We start from the raw sequence: 24889 nt of genomic DNA on the forward strand, positions 1-24889 counted from the left end.
AAAACCCATTGCGTTAAGTTATCTGACATTCATTTGTCCTTCGAATTAAAATCGGCTCTAATGTAGATTAATAGATTAGTCGGAATAAGATTGACATCTAGGAAGATTAACAACTAAAATTTCAATCTTTCCGTGCTATATTTGTAAGGACTAATTGAGAAAATTTCATACTTAAATATTGTTCATGTGCTGAGGCCTTGCTAGTTTGTTATCGTTATGTTCGTAAACTTTCAAATCGGCGGATGTGAATGCTTTTCCTTAGAACGTGCGTTGTGGAATGAAAATGACTCGAGAAGCTAGTCTTCGTTAGCAAGCCCGATCCGGGTGGTGCTGGCTTGTCATCTTACCTATTTCTACTGCATAACGCCGTTAGATCCAATCGCTATGAACGATGCTAATCCCTCTGCCTTGCAGCATAATCATGTGCATGAAACGAATGTTTATAGTTATACTTTCTGTTTTGTTTTACTAATCCCAACTGGAGACAGACGAATGCAGCAACAAAGTCTCTTTTGCATCTGTATACGGACAACTAGATGTTTTGAATGAAATTCGAAGCTTGCTTTAGAAACAAAGGATGGTGATATCAAAGTGAAATAGGCGTTTCAATATTATTTAAAAATAGACAAATTAACTGACAGTTCAAATGAAGTTCTGGCTGTGGCACAAACCAAACAAATTTGCCTTGTTCTGCTGATAAACTACTGACAATATGTACTTTTACATTCTTTCGCTCACGTGAATTTTTATAAATTAATATGCTTTTCTTATGTGGATCAAGCAAGAAGTAAGAATATACGTTTTTTCGTGATATGTGAAAGCTCATCATTATACAGCTACACCATTAGAGAAACTCTGGCAATGTGTAGCAGGTCATCAGATTTCACACACTCCAATTTAAACGAAACTTTGCACTCGTATTCAATATGACAAACCATTTATTTTTCACAGAGGGAGAGACCAATCTTACTCATTACTCACTCTTCAAACGGGCTGATGATTATTTGTATGCCCTTTTCCATATCATAGTTACTCGGAAACTCAGTACAAAAATGGTGCTCAAGAAGAAGTTCTAGGGAATCGGTTGAGCACGCTTAATAAAATATATACGGGAAAAAATTGAATGCTTTTCACAAGGATGGCTTTTATCGTATCAAAAAACGCTCACTAGCAACTCTTCAAACGATTCAATCAGTGCCATCAAAGAGAGACGGATATCATCGCAGCAACAAAAAACCGGCATGAACCATTTAACATAGAATCGACACCAGTGCGAGAGCGAATTTCTCTCGATGACCTGTCTGAGAATCAAAGGTTAGCTCGCTGCTGCATTACACCTAGTGGTGTAATGATGCCTTTCTCATATCAATCATACTATCATATATAATACTGTGGTATTATTCAAAATAATTTGCTGCGATTCCGAGAATAACGAAATCGGTTTGTTTGACCGTCTACTGATAAAAACTATCAATTTGAAAAGATTTGAGGTCGATTTAGAAATTTTTTTAAGGGTTTTCTCCATTTTCAGTGATGGTATACAATTTTTAACCCACTTCACCCTATATTTCCGGATCCGGAAGTCGGATCCGCGCGAAATTCAGGAATTACGTATGGGACCACAGGACCTTTCATTTGAACCTAAGTTTGTGAAAATCGGTCGCGCCATCTATGAGAAAAGTTAGAACACATATTTTCTTATTTTTGCACATTTTACCCCATAACTCCCGAACCGGAAGTCGGATCCAAATAATATTCAGGAATTTTTTATGGAACCTCAAGACCTTTCATTTGAATCTAAGTTTGTGAAAATCGGTTCAGCCCTCACTGAGAAAAGTTAGTGCACTTATTTTTTACGTTTTTTGTTTCGCCGGTTCAAGTGACGGTGTACAATACTGAACACACTTTACCTTATAACTCCGGAACCGGAAGTCGGATCCGGAAGAAATTCAGGAATTCCGTATGGGACCACGAGACCTTTCATTTGTCAAAATCGGTTCAGCCTTCTCCGAGAAAACCTAGTGAGATTATTTGACACATACACACACACACACCTATACATACATACATACACACACAGACATTGCTCAGCTCGATGAACTGAGTCGAATGGTATATGACACTTGGCCCTCCGGGTCAATTTTCACTAGTCGGTTTTTCAAGTGATTGCATAATCTTTCTATATGAGAAAGGCAAAAAAAACAGAAAAAATTCAGGCCCATGTTTGATATTTTGTTCCTTTTTTTCATTGAATAAACAATAAAGTTTTTTTGAATCGCTTGTTTAAAAGCTAAGGAACAGACGCACATTCCATGTCTTGGACGAATTTTTGTATCTTTATTAGATTTTTCAGATTAGGCTGTTGAAAAAAGTATCTTTTTTGTGAATATATAAATGCAGAGATCATTCTTTGTAATCGCATCACGTAGGAACGGATGAACGGATTTACATGATTCTTTTTTTGTTTGATCAGTTTTTATCCCCACCCGGTTCGTACATCAAAAAAATTAGGAAAACTGCTAGGTGGATTAAGTACGTTTTTACCCATAATCTCTGCCTTTGTCACTTCAAAATTAACCTAAATTGTATTAATTGATATCCATACTACCCATTGTCAGTTCAAGCATTCGTTGTATCGTGTTAGTCCGGAGAAACGACGAGTATTTCGCGAGAAAGAAAGGATTTTTATCCGTACTTTGACGATTCGACGCAGCCACACAGCGAGATTTTCGCTTGTAGTCCAGTGAAAAGAAAACCCATTGAACTATAAACGAAAATCAACTGGCAAAATAGCCTAAGCTGCTGTACCATCAAATCGGCGTCATCTCAAGTGAGGTGACGCCAACCGGAAAAAGAAAAAGAAGAATATCTGTATTTTCATAGTGTTTGGAATAGATATGTAATCGAAATAAATAAAAATTATGTAATACACATATTACACACACCAGTCAACTTAGTTTACAATTGATCCTATCATCAAGATGAGCAAAAAACGACTATTTGTGTTATATTTAACCAATTATTAACAATGTTGTAAAACCATATAACAAAAAGCTTCGTAATTAATTGATAGTTACTTACATTACTGTTACTCTTTACGTAAATGTTAATAAGAAAAATATTTTTTGATAAAAAAAATATTTCAACCGTTTCGAATCAAATCCTTTCATTTCAAACTTTTCTTCTGTTTCTCTTTTCTACAGGGCGGTGTTGGCGATTCGCACCACATGCACGAGCCGGAGTTTTGTCAGTTTTGACTGCGGCAGCAAAAAAGAAAAATCGAAACGGTTGTCTGTGGGTTCAGTCGATGCGCTGACTTGCAGACCGCTGCTGGAGGTGACAGTGACCGCAAACTAAGCCAAACTGAAATCAGCCAAACCTTCTCGGTCAGACAGTAGAACCATGCGAAGAAGCAATTCGAGGAGCTTCATCATCATTCCGTGGAATTGAAGCACTGCGAAATGCGAAACTTGTTCCCGCGAAACATGATTGTAGTTTGGTTGCAGGGTAGATTTTTTTTTCGGGCGACTCGGCAGTGTAGTGACAAAGTCAGTGCCAATATAGGAAACTCGCGTCCGTCTTGGTCTGTTGGTTTTTTTTTAAGCTTTTCGGCTTTCACGGCTTCAGTCTGGTGTGGGTGGTCAGCATCGGTACCGCGACGAGACATCCGATGTTTTTCCACCGAACCGGAGACTCTGATTGCCTTCTCCGGAAGTGAGAATTAACCCACCAATTCGTTGGAGAGGGCGCTCGCTATTCACTGAATGTAATTGTTGTTTTGTGTGATTTTCAGCTCATTTGCATAACTTCGTGTTTGTACGCATAAACAGCGGGAGCGGAAGGAAAAAGCACGTGATTTTCAGTTGTGTTTTGTGCTGGGGTCTGTGATATGCTGTGCTGTAGCATAGAAAAAAAAATCAATTCAACCAGAACGATCGGAAGAGATCCATTCAGTGGTGTTTACATTCCATATGCTACCGTATTTAACAGAGCTAATGTTTCGATCAATTCCAAGGAAGGCATGTGTAATTCGTAATGAGGAAGAACAAAATTATGAAGTGCTATGAATGAATTAAATCCTACGTGTTTATGTGATCGCAGTGTTTTGTGATTAATCTGTGTTTTGTAATTACGAAAACGTACGAAAACCGGCGACATCCAGTGATCGAAAATGGGTTTGGCATCGTCGAAAGCAGCCAGCAGCATAGCGGCCAGTAACGGTGGCACCGGTGGCTCCAAATTTGGCAGCGTACTCGTGGAAACACACCATCCAGATATCCAACAGCCCTGTTCACTACTGCCGTCGCCATCGAGCGGCATCAGTAGTATTGACACATGGAAACCGTCGAGCTGTCACGTACGTCAAGCCAGTATCCGGTCACGGAATCTACAACCGATGCCAGATATTGGCGAGTTGGATCGACGGTTCGCCAAAGTACTGGTAAGTAAATCGGTTCCACTTTATTGTTTGTTGTGGGGCCTTTCAGCCGCCAGTTCATAGAAAAACTATCAAAATTCACAAACATGATTTGGTCATATCATATTACTTAAATAAACGGGAGTTGTTGTTCCGTGATAAAATGAATGCTGTCTCCTGGCAAAGGCATAAGAATGCTGTTTTGTCTTTGTTTCATACGGATATAGCTCTCCTTGATTCACTTCTTTGGTAGTAGGGCATCAGTAGAAACTTGCCAGCTGGAGACGTTCTCTGCCCCTTCTAAAGTAAATATTTACTCGTTTGAAACTACTGCTCTATACGGTCTCGGAACCTTATGCATTCCTAGCTGGTTTACTCAAAAAACGGAGCTGCGGCTCTGAAGTTAGAAGATAGGGTACTAGACTAGTGTACGAGACTCTATGAGTGGTACACTCGTGCATTATGAGCTTATTTAACTCGGCACTGACGCGCACTCCATAGTGTATGAAGATGTTAGCAGTGTTGAATTGTAGTGCCATAAGATGAACAGTACTTTTGTCGAGTGAAAGGGTTAATTTGAAATATGTCTCAATTCTCTCCATAGTTAGTTCCTAGGATTGATATAAAGTCCATTGCTTTCAACATTGTCCGCTGCATTGTTCGCTTATAATATAACATTGAATTCCGAAACTGTGTAATTATTCAAAATTTTGTTGTTAAGAAAAACAAAACATTTTCACACCGTTCACATCCTGTTTGTTTATTTATCATTCTGAACCAGATTACATCCCTGCTGTCTGTTCAGCATCTTGTGAGTGCGACTTGAAAAGCCATTTGACAAAGCATCCTGTATGTATGCACTGCAAACGTCTCAATGAGGGACGTTGACGTACTTCGTCATCGTTGTCTTTGTCGCTTGGTTTCGCTTGTCGTGAATGCAGTTTTGTTCATCGTTTATTTACCTTTACTTATGCGGAAGTAGGCCCACTCACCCATCTGCCGCAATGAATGAACAATCAGTAAGAACCATAAAATTGTCAGGCATTTTCCTTCATTGTACGAATGGTTCGCTCGATGATGGTTCGCTCGGCATTGTCAATTCTTTTCCTTTGTAACGTATATTAGCAGAAAGGTGACGCCGATAAGATATGCATAATTTGAAAATGTTATCATTGGAGGCAAACGGAATTTCAACAGAAGTGCAAACGTTTCTATCTCGACATTCCTCCTTGCTAGTGTATTTACCGAGAAAAATCTTTTCCGTGTCTGAATTCAATGTTCAATATACAATATTGCAATTACCTTCCTAAGAATTGATTTGCATAAAACAGTTTGCTCTCGGTTAAAATCCTCAGGTTGTTTATGTCTAATTTGGGTCCATAGAATTGTAGGTGAAGATTAGTCAGCTTAACACAATTCATTTCTCTGTAGTACATACTTGTCAATTACACAGTCAGTCAGAATCCAAAACAGCAACTGATTTGCATATTTATTGGGGGTATTTTCCAAAACTCCCAACAGGTTTGTTCCTGTTGCAAGTTGAAACCGCAGTGAATAGTTCGAGAAAATAACGATGCTTTTACGGAAAGCATACTTACTTACAACATTTGATATCAGTAGATATTGTTTTGAGTGGCATGCAAGAAATGTGAGATTGACATTTATTTTTTTTACATTAAATATTTATTGTTTTTCTTTGTTACATTTCATGAGAAATATTTTTCCTTATGATCCTCAGAAATAAATAAACGAAAAGTTGGGATTATTATATCGTAATTAAATTTACTGATTTAATTGCTTTAATTATCAGAATAGTAAAATAAATAGTTAATTATGGTATTCTACGAAACGATTTCGTGTACTTGTTTAGCACAAGTGTACGTTGCACAAACTATTTTAGTGCAATGAAGATTGACAGTTGTTGTTTTTTCTTTCAGAAACACATTTCTCGCCTTGGAAATAAGTTTTTTTTAACATTCGGGAAAAAAAACACATCGATTTAATAATAATTGAAGAATCGATAACGATTTTCATTGAAGGGAAATATATTTCCCATGAGCGTTAAGGGGTTAAAAAACAATGTCCACAGAGTGAAATGCAGTTTGAATAAGAACAAATTGGAACATGTAGTAAACAGTTCGGTTTTACATCTCATCCAAGTCAGTCGATAAAACAACACCGCTTACGTTCGGGACAGAAGAAACCAAGTACAGTATTGTGTAGTGAACAATAGACCTCGAAATGAGTGAACCAAACAAACAAAAGCTACCGCCGACACGAAAGAATACAATTGTTGTTGACTTCAGGCAGTGCAAAATTCGACCTTCGATACGAGAACTTGAAGGTTTGCTTAAGGAGCAAATGCATCTTGAACGTGTGCATTTACTTCAATGCAATAAGACCAATGATGTTGTTTACATCCAGTTTAATAAAGAGTTGGATGCAATTCAATTCGCAAAAGACAATAACAATGTGCACTATGTGGAGCACGAGAACATTAAGTACAACATTCCAGTATATATGGATGATAGTGCTATAGAAGTGCGTGTGCATGATCTTCACTCGAGCGTCACCGATTATTATATTCGCAAAACTATGTCTCAATACGGAGAGATTCTCTCTATCGAAAAAGAAAAGTGGAAGAATTTTTTCCCCGGTATTCTAAATGGCGTACGTTTATTACGCATACACTTGAAGAAGCCTATACCTTCTTATGTGATTTTCGGTCAAGATACAAGAATTCCGTGCAAATCACTTGTTACCTATGACAATCAGATGGCCACATGTCACTCAAGCTTGCTACGTTTTATTGGTACAGACCAATGTGTGTGTGTATATGAATGTGTGTATGTGGTAAATAATGACACTCAATTTTCTCGTAGATGGCTGTATCGATTTTCACAAACTTAGTCTCGAATGAGAGGTCATACTTTCCCATAGAACGCTATCGAGTTTTATCCGGATACGGCTTCCGGTTCCGGAATTACAGGGTGACATGTGAAAAAAATTCGAAAAATATGCACTCAATTTTCTCAGAGATGGCTGAACTGATTTTAATAAACTAAAATTCATATGAAAGATCCTACAAACCCATAGAAGGCTATTGAATTTTATTTGGATAAGATTGTCGATTCCGGTTCCGTAACTCATTTTATATTCTCAGAGATGACTCAACCGATTTTCACAAACTTAGCCGCTCGTGCCGATATGTATGTATGTATGTGTGAAGCCACCATCAGTTCAAGGCATTACCAGTGTATGCGGGTAGACTTACAGTAGATCTGAATTTGATTATCGCAGTGGCGTTTCGTCCTCATGTGCACCTCGTGCACTGCACAACCGGTCGAATTGAAGGAATAAACTGCGTCTCCAACCCCATCCAAATTCAATTATTTTATGGAATCTTTATTTTTTTGATGAAAGCAGGTTGGATCGCAGAAAATCATGAGGAAAGCCCGGGCATGCTACTTCGTCGAAGGCAAAACCAAATATTCACGGCGCCAAGGTTATGATTTGTATTTGGTGGGATCAGCTCGTTGTGATTTACTACGAACTCTTAAAACCGTGAAACGATCACAGGAGATCGCTACCGAACGCAACTGATGCGCCTTAATCGCGCGCTAAAGGAAAAGCAGCCACAATATCAAGAGCGACATAACAAAGTCATCCTCCAACACGACAATGCTCGACCTCACGTCGCAAAAGTGGTCAAAAAGTACATGGAAACGCTGAAATGGGAAGCCTTGCCCCACCCATCGTATTCCCAAGATGTCGCCCCTTCTGACTTCCATCTATTCCGTCTGATGTCACACAGCCTGGCAGATCAACATTTTCAATCCTTCGAAGAGTTGAAAAAATGGATTGCTTCATGGATAGCGTCAAAAGGGGACTCCGTTTTTCGAGCCGGGATCCAAAAATTGCCGGAAAGATGGGAGAAAGTTGTCGCTAGCGACGGAAAATACTTTGAATAATGCATCTGTAAGCACTTTTTCGCAATAAAGCTTTTAATTTTGAAAAAAACGGCGGAAGCAGTGTTGTACACCTGATATAGACTGTCCCAGAAAGTATGGACGTATTTTGATTTCGCTGTAAATAATTCACAGGTGTTAGATATTAAAAATTTTTTCGATATACTGATAATATTAGACTACAACAACAGAATATTATTCTCAACATTTGCTACTTAGCCATTGTAGACTAGCTGGCGCACCTTCTTGCGAACGTTCCTCATTAAATTCCGTACCGACTTCTTGGTGACAAGTTTTGACCCTTTTTTCCAATCTTTTTCGAACTGTTGAATGGTTTCGGCTACCGAAACATGTTTCCTAAGATGTGCCTTCGTTAAAGCCCAAAATTCCTCAATTGGTCGAAGTTGTGGGCAATTCGGTGGATTCATGTCTTTTGGGACGAAAGTGACATTTTTGGTAGTATACCATTCTACCGTTGATTTCGAGTAGTGGCAAAAAGCAAAATCTGGCCAGAAGACAACAGGATCCTTGTGGCTTCGAATCATGGGTAGAAGTCGTTTTTGTAAACATTCCTTGATGTATATTTCGCTGTTCATTGAAGCAGTGGTGATGAATGGTTTCGAAATCTTACCGCAGCTACAAATTGCTTGCCAGACCATAGCTTTCTTACCAAATTTTTCGACTTCAATCGATGTCTTGGACTGGTTTAACACTTGCCCTTCTCGCATATTGTGGTCTCGGCAAGGATTTGTAATCAAGTTTCACGTAGGTTTCGTCGTCCATGATTATGCAGTTCAAATTTCCAGCAAGATTCGTATTGTACAGCTTTCGAATTCTCGGCCTGATCGATGCTTCTTGTTTCGGACTACGTTTTGGTTGTTTCTGCTTCTTATAGATTCGAAGATTCAAACCTTCTTTAGTACGAAGAACATTTGACTTCGAAGTGCCCACTTTTTGGGCAAATCCCGAACTGAAACCTCCTTCTTTTGCTCGAACGCCTTCAGAATACGTTTGTCCAACTGAGCGTTAGCAGGACCTTTTTTTCGACCCGTTTTCGGTTTATCCTCAAAGGTGTTATCCTCACCGAACTTCCTGATTGCATTTCGCATGGCTTTTTCACTTACTCCTTCCATTTTTGCTATCTTTCTCAGTGACAGTCCGTGTTCTGTGCACCATTTGTACACAATTTTTCGACGTTGTTCTGCTGAAAGTCCACGCATTTCGAAACAAACTAATGAAAATGAATAAACAACCGCACAAGTGGTTAGAGAAGAGTGTAAACAACAGGACGCAGCCATAAAAATTGACAGATTCTGAACGATTGCAAAATGGCAACGGTTTTTGGTTGCGTTCATACTTTCTGGGACAGTCTTTAATTAGCAATAAATTTTCATGTGTGCATGATTGTACCATTTACCAGCTAAGCAGATGTGAGCTTCTGTGACTCAGTCGATTAACAAGTGTACTTTGTGATCCAATGAATCTCGGTTTAAGTTGTCGCAGTTCGCAATCAGTTTTAAGTTATTTTACCTCTTGCACGTAAATCTACATTAAGCTCAACACTCCATTTAGGGGTTCAATGAATGACACACAGTGACGAACGCTGTTGAACGGGCCAGCTACTCGTCGACTCGTCAGTACATAACAGTTTATGTTGAACTGTTATGCCACGTAGTAGTTCAACATAAACCCGTAAGCAGACGTAAAGTTTCTGCTATTTGAAGAACAATTTTTCGACTATAACTGGTGGATTCATGTTTGAACAGTGGCGTACCTTGGATTACCAGTGCCCGGAGCAAAATATAATATGTCGTCCCCCATCGTAGGGGAGACCAGTATAGCGAGTGAAAAAAAAAACGGTTCCCCGACTTCACGTTTTCGTTCGAAGCGAATGCCCCCTTTGATACCTTCCCCCTACCCTTTAGGCACGCCTCTGCGTTAGATCCATAAAGGGACCGTTCATAAACCACGTAGACAAAAATCTGGTATTTTTTAACCCCCCTCTCCCCTCCTAGACTTTCTTAGACTTTCCAAATACCCCCATCCCCTCCTCCTAAAAATTTTCGTAGACTTTTCTCTGTCACAAAAAAGTTTTTTTAATCATTTTTCAGTGAAAGGTTACTAAGTCTTCAATCACTGATAGATTATTATAGTTTACATTCTGTAATAAGATTAAATAAAATCTGATCCAGTACCGTTGTCATAAAGTCTTAGTTATTCAAAATATTCAAGAGGTAAAGATATACAATAAATCTCAAACAGCTTCTCTGGATGAACGATGAGAAAGCAAATGTGATTAAAAGCACATATTATGTAAACAACCGTTCGTAGGCATACGACTTTTAGACGAGGAACGATAAGATAGTGATTTAACACACAGTTTTAATGTTTTGTAATATTTTTCATAACCAATAAACTTACAGTTTCTCTTGAAGAAGACTATAACCAGTGGTCGAAACGTCGGGCAGTCCATGGTCGAAACGTCGGGCAGTCATGGATTGCAGAAGCAATTGACGTTATTTTCATTTCTCCTTTCACTGCTTGATTACGATGTGACTAAATAATAATCGGAAAGCAAATTGAAATTTATTCATTTACTACAATAAGCTTAAAGTCCGATGACTTTTTGCAAAGAATAATTAGCTTTTTCAATTTATGTTTATGTTAGTAATTTCTTTTATTTTTTCACTTCGATAGGGAATAGAAGAATGAAAGAAAAAACAATAGAATCGCCTGTCTTTGAGTGTACTTCTACTTGGTCCTGGATCTACGGAGTATCTCATTTGATAATCACTTCCACAGTACAGATTACAGTCGACGATGTTTTCAATCAGTCTGTCAAGGTTATTCGACGTGACAAATTGTAATTCTGCGTAGTTTATGAACGGTTCCTAAGGAGTTAGCCTCGTAGGTTAAATATTTAATATTCTTTACATTTCGTCATCGATGCGTCAGTTCATGTTGAACTGTGATGCTCTCAAGCAGTTTAACATAAACCGCGAGGGCTAAAATAAGACTAACCTCTAAAGTATATTAAAAATGCTTCATAGCAAAGTATTGGCATTACATTCCTTATGTGGAATTTGGCATTTCTGTTTCAACAGACTTCGCAGCCGATTCTTAGCGTACAGAATCATTGCATAGCTAGTACTATGGATCCTACTGACACTAAGAATCCTTCCAGGTCAGGACTCGAACATACGACAACTGGCTTGAAAGTCCTATGCATTGAACCGTCAACCCGGGATGCTTCATAGAGACATTAATGCACCTTAGCACTAACTAGTCAAGCGTCATTAATCTGCAAACTAGGCCAATATAGGCAAACACATCGTTCGCTTGACTATTGTTTCATTATTTATTTTCAGCAATGAACTTCTTCCTTTGGTATGCCATCCCGGTTACAGGCTGCCTCAGTTTGTTTTGCGTACGGCGTTTATTGTATTTGAACCATACCTAGTTTTCGAAAAAAAAACAAAAACGACTCGATTCACTGGAATGACTGATGGCAAACCAAGTGTTCAAATATTTATCGAAAGCGAAAGTAGTACCGATCGTCTCGAAGCTGACACGCAATTCGATATCGATTTACCGATAGGTCAACGGTGGAACTGAGTACACTAGTGATGTTATGCCCCTTAAAAAGTAAAATTCAATAGAATTTTCTAAATGTCTATTGTTTGAGATACTAGGCAGTAGAGCATTGGAATTAGGAGATATGCCCTTCAAAATGTTATTTGCAGCACAATTTGTTAATTCTACTTTTCCAACAAAAACTTTAAAAAATCGAAATAATAAGAAACTCACAAACGAACTTTCACGCTTGACAGTACATAATGAAGCGCTTACAAAATGGTATAACCCTCATGTTAAAGTAATACAAGCGCATCAAACTAAAACACAATGACTCAACGTAACCCCGCCAACAAGAAGAGTTAGTGCATTTGAATATTGTAGAACACTTCTGACTAATGGAGCAGCACTTCCTGTAATCAAAACTGTGCTGACAGTGGTAGCTTGGTGTACAGATAAAAAAAATTGAACACAGTTGGGACGGAACAAAAACATGTGTGGCATATGTATCTCATGCATTAGATTGACAGTAGTCGGGACCGACGCAGACCTCCGCCGTTGGAAAGCAAGCTAGTGTCAAGGCAAATCAATTCTCGAAACACAGGCGGGAATGGTCTATCACTGAGTAGTCGTTTATCGTTCCTTTACACAGAAAAGCGGCGGGGAGAGAAAGTTCAAAAGATACATTTTAATTAAATAATCCACCCGCAAGTTAACTTATCTACAACGAAAGAGGAAACCCTCACTGGGAGGGAGCTAATAGCGCGTGGGAATAAGGCCTTTTAGTTGGGCCTGTCGAATCGGTCAGGAAGAAAGACGAGTATATTGCGGTGGGTAGTTTGCGTGGTGTGGTGGTAAGCGATTGGAAAGTTTGTTGGATCGATCGAACTCAAATGTACTGTTGGCGGACTTTCATCCAGTACCTACTAACGTGCCCCAAAGGGAGTCAATTACAACCGCAGATGATTGAGGGTTACCATAAAGAAATGATGTTCGCCACGTACTTCCACACTAGTAGACTCGTCGATGCGCTTACTTCAACGGTGTGATGAAGTGCTAACTCTCCGAATTTTGCCATCGTGCTTGTTACGTACTCCGGTTGGGCAATTCGGGAAGTAAAGCACTTGTTTCATAAGGTAGCTATCGTATGTTTGAAGCCAGATCAGCGATCAGTTTCCAGTGTCAGTAAACTTTCCCTCGCAATTGGGCTATGGAAAATTGAATTCTGCATACCAATGCAATACGAAGCACTGCTGCTTTGGTATGTTGCGTAAAGTTAAACCTCATATAGCTACCAGCATATAGTTCAAATTTAACTAAATGAAGAAATATTGACGATGATGGAACAATTTATTCCAGCTGTAAGCCATGTGTCAGTTTAAATGTTAGTATTGAATCATTACAAGCTTATCAGTTCAAACCGCATTTGAGTTGGGTGTTCCCAAAATAGTCAATTACCCGTATCTGTTTATGCTGACCTCTATTATGATAATACCATAATGTTTCTTTCGTAAAATTATAAACGATAAGGTTTTAGCGAAAGTGAGCTTTCTATCGCATTTCAGAATGTCTCACTCACTGACTAAGCGTTGGTTCGACAAATTGCAACCAACAAGAAACACTGATTCGTTGGTTTGAGTCATATTTTGTGCACTTCCGTGCTTTCATGATCTCCTTCAATTATTTTCAATTACGCATTCTGAATGGGCGATAATTTATTTGGTGAAACAAGAAAAAAAAATTATAATTTAAAATTTCGGAAGCATGCTCACCTAATTTTCTTACCTCATACGAATGAGGTCAATATCAATTTACACTAAATTGAGTGAACTTGGTGAATGCTCTTTTATTTGATTCATTTTATAAGGGCAATGTGTGCAGGGCGACCTCTGCAATTGATGCCGGGTTATTGACGGGTATCAATTCGTTTACTGCTCAAAAATCGAACTCAGATACGACCACGGTGCGTATGAATATTGCTGCCAGAACCATTTGGACATGTTTGTTCTCGTATTTTCTCGTCGAATACTTTTAGATCAGTCATTTTTAAAGGGATCATAGTAACAAACGGAGAACCCCCAGATCACCTAATTTCAATTGTTGTTTCACGCCCATGTTTACATAAATTATGTGATAAAATCATAAATAAATCATAAATCATCATAAGTATTATTGATTCAACTACACACTTTATGTGTTACAGTTTTTAGCTTTATTATTGAAGATTTTTTCCATAAATACGTTTATTTCTTAGGCAATATACATAAGTTTTACTTCGCCGTGGCATCCACAATACATAGTACTTTAAACCTAATACATTTCGAATATCATATTAGTATTTTGGTATTCATTAGTTAATCTAAACACTGTTTTTATCAAGCGATTTTCTATTATAAATTACATTAAATAAAATACATTTATTTTGTACATGATCTTATAACTATTTCAGGTTTGCTTGTATCAGTTCATCACTTTTATTCAATATCATATAGTTGGTTATTGGTTGAACTCATGGAAGAGAAAACAGTCTAACATAAAATAAAATTAAATTGGAACTCCAATGGACTTAATGAAATGATGAAGAAGTTTCATGTAACATTATTGAAGATATGTGTAACAGTTTTTAGCTTCATTATTGAATTAAATGAATAAGATATGCAACGACTTGAATAAGATGTTGATTGCATTACGCTCCAACATCCGGGGTTGGAGAGACCGGTAGGACTTAACTGAGCTCTGTTTCATGTTTCATTTTCATATTACCGGCCCTTATCACCAGTGTGAAGTGAAAATTAAGTGGAATGAACATATCCCAATTGGGTTTCACACGATGGCATCAGATGAACGGTAATTCATGTTTATTATTGACGTTTATTAGTGGTTTGTATACCATAGAATATAGTGGAATAAGATGTAATATTGTGACATAGAATAAAATAATATAGACTCAACATGTGAGCAAACCGCTGATAGCTGTCAAATAAATTTCATTTCTGGTAATTAACTTTCATGAAGAAATTCAAAACGGAGTCATTATTTTTTTCCATAAATACGTTTATTTCTTAAGGCCATTTACATAAGTTTTTCTTCGCCGTAGCATCACTCTTACATAGAATTCTTATCCTAATATAATACTAATATAGTCACAACGAATTGAGTTTAATAAAACATATTCCTCTTATTTTTTAAATATCGTATTAGGTATTTCGTTATTTATTATTTAGCCTACTTAACAACATTATTTGAACCAAACGATTACCTGCTATAAATTATAAAATAAGCTGAAATTTTTATACATTTTGTTGTTGATTTCGTAACCTATTTTGAGTTTGTTTTTATCAGCACATCATTTTTATTTAAATTTTGCTATTGGAAACTAATGAACTAATGGACGCAGTAGGAGTCAGAACTAACCCTCAAAAGGGTCAATTATTAAATTGAAACTTCAATTGTCTTTATGAAATGATAAAGAAGTTTCATGTAAGAAAGGTCACGACAAGCAAGAATGTCTCGAACTGAGACATTGGATAGTCTACCTTGGGTACGCAAGGAATTTAATAGTTGAGATCTGACATTACGATACTCCACGCATGTCCAAACGACATGATCAATATCGCGATAGCCTTCGCCACAAGCACAATGATTAGTTTCGGAAAGTCCAATTTGAAGGAGATGTGCATCTAACGTGTAGTGATTGGACATGAGTCTGGACATCAAACGAATGAAGTCTCTACTCACATCCAGTCCCTTGAACCATGCCTTTGTCGATATTTTAAGAATAATTGCCTGGAATGGAGCAATGAGCCGGGACCCAAACTATTGTGATTTGATAATTATTATTCAATATGTCGTTCAGACACTGTTTTATTTTGTCCAAGAAAAACGGTTCATTTTTGCCAGCAGCGTTTGAGCGAATGGCTTCAATTGCACTCAGACTATCTGTGAAGAGAAAATAATGGTTTGAAGATAATGTGACGATTACACTCAAACTATAATGAACTGCTGCTAACTCTGCTATATAAACAGATGCAGGTTCTTGAAGCCTAAATTATGCCGAAACATTATTGTTGAACATACTAAACCCAGTAGCCTCTTCAATTCGTGATCCGTCCGTGAAAAACATTTTCTCAGGGTCAATATGCCTGAACTTACTTGAAATTTCCATCGAGCGTAGGTGTTCCGGGATTCCACGCACTTCACGCTGCATGGATGTGTCGAAAAATAGAGCTGAGTCAGGGACATTTAGGAGGGTGTCACGGATAGGAATATATCTTGAAGGGTTGATTTCCTGTGACATATGGTTAAAATATACTGTCATAAATCTTGTTTGAAATTGAAGCTCGGCTAATTTTTCTAAGTTAATAATAACCAGGGGATTCAGTACCTCACATCTTATTAACAGTCGCGATGAAAGCTCCCAAAAACGATCTTTCAATGGCAGAACTCCCGCCAGAACTTCAAGACTCATTGTATGTGTCGAATGCATGCAGCCTAAGGCAATTCGCAAACAACGATACTGAATTCGCTCAAGTTTGATAATATGAGAGTTTGCAGCGGAACGATAGCAAACGCATCCATATTCCATCACTGAAAGTATCGTTGTCTGATACAATTTTTTTTAGATCTTCCGGATGAGCACCCCCCCTAAAACGGAGTCATTAGTGACTGTTTTCATCTCGATACTTTTCCATGAAATGATCAAACTTCATACCATTATTGCAAAAGAAGAATGTCAATGTCAATAAAAAATCGCGGATTACGGTTGTAAATCAACGAAAATTCACAATTAAAAAAAACACATAAAATTCAATGAAAAAGGAAGTGAATATTGATCGAAAATCACAACATTTAATCATTTACTAGAGACATAGGGTTGTCAACCAGCGCATATTTTGAATATGCGATTTCCGGTCTATTGAAGAATCCAACCAACTCTTTTGCGATCGCTGCACTGCCCGAGTGGCGAGTTTTGAACTAAGCGATAGTGATAATTTTCAGATTTTGCTTGAATTTCGGTTTTTATTTTTTTTTTTATGAATCGAATACTAACATACAAAAACGTGTGAAAATTTGATTCAGTAATTTTCCGTAGTATGTTTGATTGATATTTATGGAGACATCGTAACATGAAATACCAAACTCAAAGAAGTGAGGTTGGGTACTCTTTTCATATTTGGGATATTCTTTGTTTTTTGGGTTGGATTTTGAGATTAATTGATAAATTATGATCAAAAGTTTTATGATTTACTTATGTTTTACCATCTAAATCAAACCTGTATGTGAACTGAAAATTTCAAATTTCATCCGAGATTGTCAAGAGTATAGGACAATTTGAAATCATATATTTGATGACAACACATGAATAATCGTTTTTCTTACCCATATTTGTAAGGTTTTGCCATCTGCATTTTTTTAAACTCAAGTAAATTGAAAAATTCGTCAAAATTTTTTCTAAATACATGGGATATGTCAAAACAATCACCATAACGCTATCTCGTGGTGACCACGCTGATTGGATTGTTCAATTGATATTCGTTACAACCCATCACAATATGGATATTTTTCGAACAGGTTTGATCAGTAGATGTCAGAAAACGATGTTTAAATTCGTTTCAATATCCAAGATGGCGACTTCCGATTTATCGATATTCGTTACAAATCCTCACAATTTGGGTATTTTTGAACGGGAGTTGATGAGTAGAAATCGAAAATCGATAATTGAAGTCGCTTTAATATCCAAGATAACGACTTCCAGTTCATTGATATTCGTTACAAACCATCACAATATGGGTATTTTTCGAACGGGTTTGATGAGTAGATGAAAGAAAACGATGTTTGAAGTCGTTTCTATATCCAAGATGGCGACTTCCGGTTTATCGATATTCGTTACAAACCATTACAATATGGATATTTTCGAACGGGTTTGATGAGTAGATGAAAGAAAACGTTCCATGAAATGGTTGAAATTCAAATATCTGCTGTGGAAGCGATCGAGTATCGTAGTTTTAAGCTTTGTGAAGATGCGTAGGGTTGTCAAAGAATGCAAAAAGGGCATTTTTGAAATACCTTCGAATATCAATTGAATAAAAAAACCGATGTTTGAAGCCGTTTCAAAATCCAAAATGGCGACTTCCGGTATATCGATATTCGTTACATACCATCACAATATAAGTATTTTTCGAAAGGATTTGATGAGTAGATGTCAGAAAACGATGTTTGAACAAATACAAATTATAATACGGAATACTTCGACAAATTTTCAAGGACACATTTTGCATCGTGCGGTACACTGTCATGATACACTGTCAGAGTGACAATGTACTTTAACGAGTTTTCTATAAAACTAGCAACACTGAAGGGTAAGAACAAGTTCACCATAGTTACTGTTTATTATAGTAAAAATTAATAAACAAACAGTTTTTATCTGATAATCAAGATCACAAGCGAAATGTAAGTTAAACAATAATCTAGAATGGTTTAGTCACGATGAATATACTACTAGCTGTATTGATATTTGTAGATTCGTGGGTGTTTGTGTTCATTTTTCATCTTTTGTGCTAGTGCCGGTGATATTTAGACTGATTGTTGCAGTTTAATACAGCAACGATAAACATAAACAAACAAGTTTGTTTTGCACCGTAGCAACTAGCATAAAGCGTTGCCAGAAACGATCTCCTTCCACATTTTCAAACTATCGCAATGAAAGGGAGTAATTTGCTAGGCTTACTTGTTCAGGCTGTGAACCAAACATTGGCGGTTCGTTTGTATGGGACTTAGGGGTATTATTATTTGTATTTGGTTTGAAGCCGCTTCAATATCCAATATGGCGACTTCCGGTTCATCGATATTCGTTACAAACCATCGTAATATAGATATTTCTCGAACGGATTTGATAAGTGGATGTCAGAAAACGATGTCGGAAGCCATTTCAAAATCCAAGATGGCGACTTCCGGTTCTTCGATATTCGTTACAAACCATCTTAATGTAGATATTTCTCGAACGGATCTGATAAGTAGATGCCAGAAAACGATGTCCGAAGCCATTTCAAAATCCAAGCTGGCGGCTTCCGGCATATTATATGGGTTCATCATAATATGGTTTTTTTAGAAAGGATTTGATGAGTAGATGTCAGAAAACGATGTTTGAAGTCGTTTCAATATCCAAGATTCCGGTTCATCGATATTCGTTACAAACCATCATTAATTGAGTTTTTTTTCGAACGGGTTTTATGAGTAGATGTCAGAAAACGTAATTAATATCGATGAACCGGAAGTCGCCAAGTTGGATATTTTTTTTTTTTCATAAATACGTTTATTTCTTAAGGCAGTTTACATAAGTTTTTCTTCGCCGTAGCATCACTTTTACATAATATTCTTATCCTAATTTAATTCTAACATAATCACAACGTTTTGCATTTATTAAAACATATTCTCTTATTACTTAAATATCATCTTAGGTAACTCGTCATTAATTATGAAATCTACTCGGAAATATTATTTGAACCAAACGATTAACTTCTATAAATTATAAAATAAGCTGTTATTTTCAGACATTTTGTTAATAATTTCATAAACTGTTTCGAGTTTGTTTGTATCATTACATTATTTTTATTCTAATTTAGCTATTGGTTGAACTCATGGACGCAGCTGGGATCAGAACTAAGTCTTGAAAGGGGCCTTTATTAAATTGAAACTCCAGTTTTCTTTATGAAATGATAAATAAGTTTCATGTATGAAAGGTCACGACAAGCAAGAATATCTCGAACTGGGATATTGGATAGTCTACCTTGGGTACGCAAAGAATTTATTAATTGAGATCTGACATCACGATACTCCCCGCATGTCCAAACGACATGATCAATATCTCGATAACCTTCGCCACAAGCACAATGATTAGTCTCGGAGAGCCCAATTCGAAGGAGATGTGCATCTAACGTGTAGTGATTGGACATGAGTCTAGACATCACACGAATGAAATCTCTACTCACATCCAGTCCCCTGAACCATGCCTTTGTCGATATTTTCGGAATAATTGAGTGCATCCACCGACCCAGATCATCTTTATCCCAAGAAGCTTGCCAGCTGGCAAGTGTTCTTTGGCGAGACGAGCTATAGAATTCGTTGAAAGCAATTGGTCTCTCATAAATTTCACCCTCAATAGCACCACGTTTGGCTAAAATATCGGCTCTTTCATTGCCAGGAATGGAGCAATGAGCCGGGAAGTTGGATATTGAAGCGAATTCAAACATCGATATCGAGATGAAAACAGTCACTAATGACTTCGTTTTGAATTTCTTCATGAAAGGTAATTACCAGCAGTGAAATTCGCACCAAAAACAAAATGCAGCCTATTCTATTGATGACTATCATTCTTTCCTTACATTCATCACCCAATACGAATAAGACTGTCGCCACTACATTCATAAAGCGCTCGCTCATAATTGTCACATGCGATTTTCATCTGTATGGTTCGCGCGAAATTCATGTGTAGCTGCCCGGATAGTAGGCAACGTGAAAGTTTCCAGCACACGATACTCAAAAAAAATGTCAGCAGTTTCCAGCATTGATTGTGACCATACCAAATAGCCTAATAGTAGCTTTAAAACGAATATAAGTCTTTCGAAATCAATTCTTTCATCTCCTAGAACTTTTGGTGCATTAAAAAAACAATGGGACTTGTCGGTTACGCTACATATAAGTTTACATCTCTCGAACCGGAAATGTTCACTATAACCTTTCCAAATTTGATTAACATGGTAAGCTTTCAAACAAACTTAAGTTTATCAAAATTCTTTGAGTCATCTTATAAAAAATTCAGCCGATGAACAATGTGTGGTTAATCGGTTACGTCATTTAGACTATTATATCTCCAGAATCGGAAATGAAAACCATTTGATTTCCAAACTTAGTCTAAAATTCCATATTAGCTTTCAAACGCGCTGAGATTTGTAGAAATCGGCTCTGAGAAAATTGAGCTTTAAGAAACAACTTGTTTTGTCGGTTACGTCAGTTATACCATTCTTTTTTCGAAATCAGAAATCATAGCGATTTGATCTTCGAACTTGGTCAATGAGCCAATAGGCCTTTCAGTTCAAATAACGAGCTATAGGTTAAAACAACTAAGACAATTTTTACTTTCATGTGTACAGGTGGTAACTGTTATTGCCTAGTTGCACATATGACACTTCATTGAAACGTTTCATTTTCCGTTTGGGGTGGGCGTCATTGCTCGATTGACGTGAATGTCACTGCTAAGCTACTAGCATGATAAATAAAAATGACAGTTAAGAAAAAAACAAAAATTGACTAGTTGAACCAAATATTAATCAACCAAATTCAGAAAAACAACTAATAGTTTAGTTATTTTGCGATCGCTGGTTTTTCCGTGCATATAAACGTTCAACCGCGAGTAGATCCTAAGACGCGTTGCTACGCTGCTGCACTGACACTGACTGCTGGTGTGCTTGAGGACTTGTAGAGATGGATTAAGATTATGGGCTCCCGTAATTGTATGGGAGTGGGATTCAATTTACACATCTTACTGCGATTTGGAAAACAGCGGGAAATCATGTCCAAAAAGTACAGTTTTTGCAAGTTGAGCTTGTTTATCTCACACCATATTAATTGTTTACAGTTTATATTGATACCCTTTGAAAGATCACTTAGACGCATGAAGCAGGTCTAATCAGATTAATGCTGATAATAGATTATAGCCATAATACTGTTTTTTTTTTGCGATCTATTGGGACTGTCGAAGCAAAATGAAAGAAGCAAGCCATATTACGATGTTTTCAAATCTTTTCATCGATCTACGATTATTATTAAACGATGAAGCGAAGTACTTCTGAAACATGTTCAGTTAGTTCAACAGTCATCAAGGGAACAGGTAAACAGATGATAAGAAACTATACCACAATTTGTTTCAAGCAAATACATTGCTTATTTCTTACTAACGGAAAGCGAACGTCGCATCGTTTTTGCCGCGCGAAATGTTAAATCATTTCAAAGCATTGGTGATCTAACATTCATTGCAATTTAGCATTATTTGTTGGTTTACGGATCCAGTGAGACGTGTGAGAGTCGGTTTCATTTTTCAGCTTACAAATACTCGAACGTTAGACTATGACTCAGAGCTAGCTCGGTTTGACCTTCGTGACACTCGTTTTGGTCAAGATTTGAAATAACGTCATGCAGGTAGTTTTTTACACCTTACCAACGGCGATCTGTGACGATACTCAAAAAAAATGTCAGCAGTTTCCAGCATTGATTGTGACCATACCAAATAGCCTAATAGTAGCTTTAAAACGAATATAAGTCTTTCGAAATCAATTCTTTCATCTCCTAGAACTTTTGGTGCATTAAAAAAACAATGGGACTTGTCGGTTACGCTACATATAAGTTTACATCTCTCGAACCGGAAATGTTCACTATAACCTTTCCAAATTTGATTAACATGGTAAGCTTTCAAACAAACTTAAGTTTATCAAAATTCTTTGAGTCATCTTATAAAAAATTCAGCCGATGAACAATGTGTGGTTAATCGGTTACGTCATTTAGACTATTATATCTCCAGAATCGGAAATGAAAACCATTTGATTTCCAAACTTAGTCTAAAATTCCATATTAGCTTTCAAACGCGCTGAGATTTGTAGAAATCGGCTCTGAGAAAATTGAGCTTTAAGAAACAACTTGTTTTGTCGGTTACGTCAGTTATACCATTCTTTTTTCGAAATCAGAAATCATAGCGATTTGATCTTCGAACTTGGTCAATGAGCCAATAGGCCTTTCAGTTCAAATAACGAGCTATAGGTTAAAACAACTAAGACAATTTTTACTTTCATGTGTACAGGTGGTAACTGTTATTGCCTAGTTGCACATATGACACTTCATTGAAACGTTTCATTTTCCGTTTGGGGTGGGCGTCATTGCTCGATTGACGTGAATGTCACTGCTAAGCTACTAGCATGATAAATAAAAATGACAGTTAAGAAAAAAACAAAAATTGACTAGTTGAACCAAATATTAATCAACCAAATTCAGAAAAACAACTAATAGTTTAGTTATTTTGCGATCGCTGGTTTTTCCGTGCATATAAACGTTCAACCGCGAGTAGATCCTAAGACGCGTTGCTACGCTGCTGCACTGACACTGACTGCTGGTGTGCTTGAGGACTTGTAGAGATGGATTAAGATTATGGGCTCCCGTAATTGTATGGGAGTGGGATTCAATTTACACATCTTACTGCGATTTGGAAAACAGCGGGAAATCATGTCCAAAAAGTACAGTTTTTGCAAGTTGAGCTTGTTTATCTCACACCATATTAATTGTTTACAGTTTATATTGATACCCTTTGAAAGATCACTTAGACGCATGAAGCAGGTCTAATCAGATTAATGCTGATAATAGATTATAGCCATAATACTGTTTTTTTTTTGCGATCTATTGGGACTGTCGAAGCAAAATGAAAGAAGCAAGCCATATTACGATGTTTTCAAATCTTTTCATCGATCTACGATTATTATTAAACGATGAAGCGAAGTACTTCTGAAACATGTTCAGTTAGTTCAACAGTCATCAAGGGAACAGGTAAACAGATGATAAGAAACTATACCACAATTTGTTTCAAGCAAATACATTGCTTATTTCTTACTAACGGAAAGCGAACGTCGCATCGTTTTTGCCGCGCGAAATGTTAAATCATTTCAAAGCATTGGTGATCTAACATTCATTGCAATTTAGCATTATTTGTTGGTTTACGGATCCAGTGAGACGTGTGAGAGTCGGTTTCATTTTTCAGCTTACAAATACTCGAACGTTAGACTATGACTCAGAGCTAGCTCGGTTTGACCTTCGTGACACTCGTTTTGGTCAAGATTTGAAATAACGTCATGCAGGTAGTTTTTTACACCTTACCAACGGCGATCTGTGACAATGATCATAGAGACATTTTAGGCACTCAAAAGGATTCATCATTCCGAATCTTGAAAACCCCTCTAAGTCATAATGGTATGTAATTAAATCTCGCTTTTTTAGTCATAAACAACCTTTAAAAAAATCAATGTATGGATTTGAATGTAGCATGCAAATTTACGTAAACAGACGATAAATAAATACTGTATATGTAACCAATGAAACAATTGACTTTGTTTTTTTTTGTGATCACAGGGTCTTAAAAGTTTTCAGGTATTAATGTGAACACTTTGAAAGATATAGTTATTATTACTCGAATGATTTTCTAAGAAAAATGCAACACTACTGTAAAAAATTATTGACATGTTTAGTATTTTACAGAAAACGTCATTGACGAAATAATTATTGATTTTTAAATCGAACTAACATAGCCCAAAGGCTCAAATTTCTACCAATCATATTAGAATTAGTTTAGATTAAAAATATCAAGCACTGAATTGTGTAGCTGTGACGACGTAGTGAGGAAATATTTGGTTTTGAGCTCGATAGAGATGATTTTTTACGATTCTCGTGTCGTCAATTGAAGTGACGGTTGGAATTTTTGGATACACATTTCCCTATAATTTCGAAACCGAAAGTCAACAGCTACTTACTGCGACCTTAAGTTCTCTCATTAAATTTTAAGATCGAAGTAGTTCCATTTTTGAAGTTTTTTAACATCATTTCCTATACTTCCAAAACTAGTATCCGGGGATCATAGTTGGTTTTTTTTTGGCTATTAACTAACAATTCTAACAACATTTGAACTTTTTCCAGCTCTATCTAGAAAATGTTCCAATTTTTGCGCCGAACACAATATACCCAGATAAAGCACTGGTCACCTACGACGATCAGTTATCTACTTGCCAATATTGTCTGATAACTACTCACTGTGATGAGTCATGCGAGGGACAAAACAAGACATTATCTACTTCACCGTCGCGGCCTTCTGATGGACCTGAGATCCGTGTTTGTTCCGCTT

At 37.1% G+C, this 24889-nt stretch overlaps 1 protein-coding gene across 6 annotated transcripts in view; it reads left to right on the forward strand.

Annotated features, from left to right (window-relative positions):
• Positions 1-24889, forward strand: part of LOC131433745 (formin-like protein) — a 105952-nt gene that overhangs the window by 21839 nt on the left and 59224 nt on the right. For 2 of the 6 annotated variants that reach the window (XM_058600336.1, XM_058600335.1), the window contains exon 2: positions 3204-4441. In XM_058600336.1, the coding sequence (XP_058456319.1) occupies positions 4172-4441 (270 nt within the window). In that variant the 5' untranslated portion in view covers positions 3204-4171. The remainder of the gene's footprint in view (positions 1-3203; positions 4442-24889) is intronic. The other 4 variants (XM_058600339.1, XM_058600338.1, XM_058600334.1 and 1 more) reach the window with 3 other exon arrangements.

This window comes from Malaya genurostris, chromosome 3, assembly GCF_030247185.1.
Source record: "Malaya genurostris strain Urasoe2022 chromosome 3, Malgen_1.1, whole genome shotgun sequence".
Classification (NCBI taxonomy): domain Eukaryota; kingdom Metazoa; phylum Arthropoda; class Insecta; order Diptera; family Culicidae; genus Malaya; species Malaya genurostris.